Genomic DNA, 5,183 nt, shown 5'->3' on the forward strand with positions numbered 1-5,183 from the left:
TGACGGTGACTAGAAATAGAATTTTATTTTATTTATATTTTCAATTTCTATAAATATAAATTTTAAAATTATAAATATTTTCATTGATCAATAAAAATACGTGTTGGTATATTAAATTATTACATTTTAAAATATAAATCTTTAAAACTGAAATCCTAAATTTATTTTGTTATTTAAATATAAATTAAAATATTTATGTACAAATCATAATTAACAACTTAATCAAGCTAAGTTGTATGGTTTAATTTTACTTTAAACCGAGTTGAAGCTTCTATAATAGGATTCAATTGAGTTCAATCTAATTTTAAATTAATGTTATAATAAACCTAAATATAACAAAATAAGCTTATCGATATTAACAATTAAACTTAAATTTTAAAATTTAAAAATACAACTAAATTTCACATTTACGAATATTACAAGGACTTATAACATATTTTTACCAAAGGAAAACAATATCTCATTGCCATTGGAAATGAGTTGTATAAATACCTTTCAAACTGTTTTCATTTGTATAAATTGCATGCAACAAATACCAATATGGGGAGGAAGAAGAAAAAGAAAATGAAATCACCTCAACTTTCAATTGAAACCCTAATTTTTTGACATTTTATGCATCTATACCTCCAAACCCATGTAGGATTTATATACATATCAATGAATCGGTAAACTGACTTCGGCTCCAGCTTTCGTTGTGCCTAACCGCATTTTAATGATCATCGAATGAGTTACTTTCTCGCTTTTGTTTCAACTGTTCGGATGGGAGGTGACGACTGTGATCCACCACCTAGAGCTGCGGCGGCAGACTCTACATGTGTAAGAAGATAATCATATATTTTCTTCCGGAGCCGATCAACTGTTTCTAACGAAACATGTGGGGGTGTCTCACCTTCGTCTTTACTCGAACTAATTTCGTCTAACCAATCATTAACACTCTTGAGCTGTGTCAACATCCCGGCTATTTGACCGTTGTCGGATAGAACAGATGTGTCCACATCGGCATCCAAGAATTTCTCGACAAATCCTAGGAACCAATCTTGGGATTCCATTTGCAACATATCTGCCATGTCAACAACTTCATCAAGGCCATTTCCCCTTGTCCATATTTCAGGTGGTGGTTGAACCGAAGCCTTGGGACCAAGAGCTGAGCCATTCCCGGGTTTACGAAGAACACCTTGTGCTACAAGCTTAGAACCAACTACCGGACGGGCTTTTACTTGGGTTTTTGTGGAACCGTTCTTAGCCGAATGTTCAAGAATTAACATGTTTTGGTTGGCAGGGATGATCTTCTGGCTTTGTGCAAAAGCTGAACCATGAATCGAGGTTGAATGATGTTCTTTGGTAAATACAGAGAATGATGACATATTGGTAGCCAATGCGGCTTGCACCCACGAAACTGCATATTTCCGTCTATCTGATGCGACTTTTACTGCCTCTTCTGATACGGTACCTTCCGATTCCGGAGATGAACCGGCTGGGATAGTTCTCGATAAAGAATCTGCAACCATGCGAGCATTATTCAAGCTTGCATGGAGAGTCAAGAACTGATCCACGGTCGGCTGAGGGTTGTCTTCCTTGGCCGAGGTAGTAAGATCGGAATATAAGCTGCAAGATAAAATAGTATACCGAATATGTCATAAAAGCAAAGAACAAAAAGTTTTCCGGCAAGACCGAAGACATGCAAAATGAGGATACAATAGAAACAATTGATTGGGGAAAGTATAGTTCCATCGAGATTAGCATGTTTTACAGGTTTCTGTCACAAACATATTAATAAATTTGACAAAGTGGTAAAGAGAATCAAAACAAAGACATTTAACATAGTTGATGATTCCTCATTTTGGAATTTTCTTCAATCAAATTTCTTCATTTTATTGTTTAAAATCCGTACCTTAAACATCGAAGTAAGCTCTCAGAAGCAGCAGCCTCTTGTAAAGCTTCTATTGCAGCTGTTTGCGCTGCATCCCGGTGTCTCATGATGTCCTGTAACAACAAACACAAAATTTGGCATGAATAAAAGAAGCAACCATATATTTCCCAATGCTAGAATGTGTCAAAGACAAGCAATGACCCTTAAACATCGATTAATAGTTGTTGTAGCCATGCAAAAAGTATATCGTATGGTCCCAAAGGCTTCCAAAAGTCATATATTCATACCTTCCCGAGCCTCGAAAGTGAAGAGGGGAGTGAGCCCCATGAAACACTACTTCCATCTGTCAATCTTTTACTATTGATCTGAACCTTAACCAAGTTTCCAAGGCCACCATTATTAGTTGGTTCTCCGCATTTATTCCCAACATACGTTTTGGGTTTGTTTTGTTTGTCATGGTCACTCGACATTCCATTTCCCACGACTTTCCTAGTTGACACCTGAGGTTTGCTCTCCTCTTTTAATGACCTGGTAGATGTCGGGAGCTTAGTCTCCTCCCTGGACGACAACTTTTCACTTGATGTGCTTTTCCTTGGAGCCTGGCATTGAAATTACAATTATAAGATGGGGAAAAAGTAGCTCAATGAAACATGAATTCAAGACAATGAAGAAATAATTCGCATGTACTTCCAATTCTAGAACATTTTTGACATTAGAAGATAATAGGGGAGGAGAAGTCGTATTCAATGCTTAAACTCTTTCGATCAAAATCCACAAAAATAGATCGAATCGTTCTACAGTGCCCAAACCTTAAGCTCTGATGTACCTATATCTAACACGCATCAAGCACTTCAAAAAAATCTACTGCAAATTGAAGTAAAAACTAAACGACCCCTACACTTAATAGCACTGTCCAAGTATCAAATCATGTCCTTCGAGAAATACCAGTCCGGAAATCTAACAACTAAAATAGAATAGTAAAAACCAATGTTCGGCAAAAGAACATAACAGATTCTATTATCTCTTATTTTAAACTTTCTTATCTTTTATATGGTTAGAGACAACAGACCAAGAACAAGAATACATACCGAAATGCTCCGAGATTCTCCCTTGGTATCATGCTTGGTTGCCTTTGGTTTGTTCAAATGGTTCTTACCCTTTACTTCCATATTCCCTTCCCAGCTCTTTCTCAAAGCCTTTGCCCCTAATTCAATCCCATGAACCAAAGTTTTGATGACAGGTGCTTTCTTTCCAGTTGAACTTGGCCCATTAAAGGAATTTGTCTTCTCCAAAGATCCCACCTTGGGACTTCCTTTCTTCATCCCCTTTATTTCAGTTTGATGCTTAACCCTGGTTGCAAACTTCTCAAAAGAAGTTGGCAACGAGTAACAACTTGTTGGGGACGAAGGAATTGACCGTGAACTTAAAGCTTTCAATTTCCCTGAAGAATCCTTCTTCACATCCACACTCAATGCCGGTTTACTCAATAAAGACTTAGTTCGAGTCAAAGAACCTGGTTTTGTTTTCTTATCCGTTCCATCATCCTTTGATCCAACATTTGATCTACTCCCGACAGATTTCCCTTTCTCTCCACCATAACCACTACCTAACACCACTTTTGATGGTGACTTAACTTTCTCTCCAGGTTTTGAACCCAACCCACTTTTACTACCATTATTGAGGAACCCAAGAGAATGAGTTGCAACAATATCCTCAGGGCTTCCCACACAAGGGTGCCGACCGGGAACCGGTCGAACCCCACGAAGAATCGGAACCGGTGAAGCGGATTCTAACCGGTCTACATGTATAAACTGACCTAATTGGATCTTATCACTAAGAATTAAATCATCATGTTCATCAGGCAATGATACATATGTAGCATGAGATGAATCTGAAACTTTAAGATAAAAACCTTGGTTAGGGAACAACTCACCACCTGCTAATGCAGGAACTATACTCACTACTTGTAATAATGATGACCTATGTTCACCAGCAACTTTAACATCAGTGTTCATATGTTGTAAAAGCTTCAAAAGAACCCCTGGAACAAGATTTGCCATTTTGGACGCCTCCAATTTGCATTACTTTTACAACAACAACAAAAAAACCCCAAGAAAATGAAAACCCAAAGATTTTCTATATGAAAAGAGAGAATCAAAGAGACCTTTAATGAAAGAAACTGAAAAAAAAAGGACTTTTTGTGAATACCCAGATTGGAAAAAAGTGACAAAACACAAGTTGAAACAAGGAATCAATAATTACAGCTAGGGATTTTGACAAACAGATGGTAGGTTAAGATTGGGATTATGGTTTTATAGTGAAATAAAAAATGTTACCATAAACAAAGGGTTCATATTGTACAATATTCAGAGGGGTCTTTAATATTGGTCTATAACAAAGAAAAAGAAGGACGACAATCCAGAAGAGATTTATTAACAAAAAAACCCCAAAAAAATTGAATTAAAATGGGATTATTTTAAATAAATTACTAGTAAAAATAAACAAAAATGGTAGTACAAGAAAGGAATAACAAAAGAGGGAAAAATTACCAAATATAATCCACCAAATCCAGATAAGAAAAATGAACAAACAATATAATTTCCAAAACCCAATATGGTAATGGTGAAAAAGGGTGAAAAGAAAACTTGATAAACTTTGGGTTGGTTTTGAAGTCACATAATATACAAGGAAAATACAGCTTTTAAGAAGGGCTGAAACTTGAAGTTATAGCTGAAAATTTTCCAGGAAAAGTAAGTGAAAAGGAAAATACAGGAGAAAAAATTGAATGGTTCACTATATGAATGACATAACATTAAAAAAAAAGGGGGAGAGAGAAAATAAGATAGAAATTGTGTGTCAGAATCTGACAACACCTATACTGTAAGAAACCAAACATGGAACCCTTGACCTACACTTTGGCTTCAAGATTGAGTTCCCAGTACTTAGGCAAACATGAGAGACCTTAGGATAAAGAAATGGGTTTTATTTTATATATATATTTTTTCATATTTAATGTTTTTTTGGAGCCAAATATTATGAAGTAAATTTGGGTTTTGATTCTTTTTTGTTGAACTTCAAATTTGGGTTTTGATTTGAAGAAGACATTTACAAGAATCGATTGAAATAGGAATATTTTGGTAGAGAGAATAAGTTATTTTTTATAAATTTATTTAAGTTTTTAATTAATATTTCAGTTTTTTATTAAAAACTATTTTAATATTTATTTATGAATTCAGCAATTATTGAGCTACAATTCAATAAAAATTATTAAATTTTTATTTTTAATAAATTAGTAAATATTATTATAAATGAC

General features: G+C 34.9%; 1 protein-coding gene across 1 annotated transcript; it reads right to left on the bottom strand.

Annotated features, from left to right (window-relative positions):
* Nucleotides 1-373: 373 nt before the first annotated feature.
* Nucleotides 374-4,964, bottom strand: LOC108474426 (uncharacterized). The gene is made up of 4 exons (XM_017776338.2): nt 2,959-4,964; nt 2,158-2,469; nt 1,892-1,983; nt 374-1,605 (listed from the first exon to the last, which is right to left on the bottom strand). Exons 1-4 carry the CDS (start codon nt 3,928-3,930, stop codon nt 729-731), a joined length of 2,253 nt encoding a protein of 750 aa, XP_017631827.1. The 5' UTR covers nt 3,931-4,964; the 3' UTR covers nt 374-728.
* Between the last annotated feature and the right edge of the window lie 219 nt (nt 4,965-5,183).

The sequence above is a fragment of the Gossypium arboreum genome, chromosome 3 (genome assembly GCF_025698485.1).
Source record: "Gossypium arboreum isolate Shixiya-1 chromosome 3, ASM2569848v2, whole genome shotgun sequence".
Classification (NCBI taxonomy): Eukaryota; Viridiplantae; Streptophyta; class Magnoliopsida; order Malvales; family Malvaceae; genus Gossypium; species Gossypium arboreum.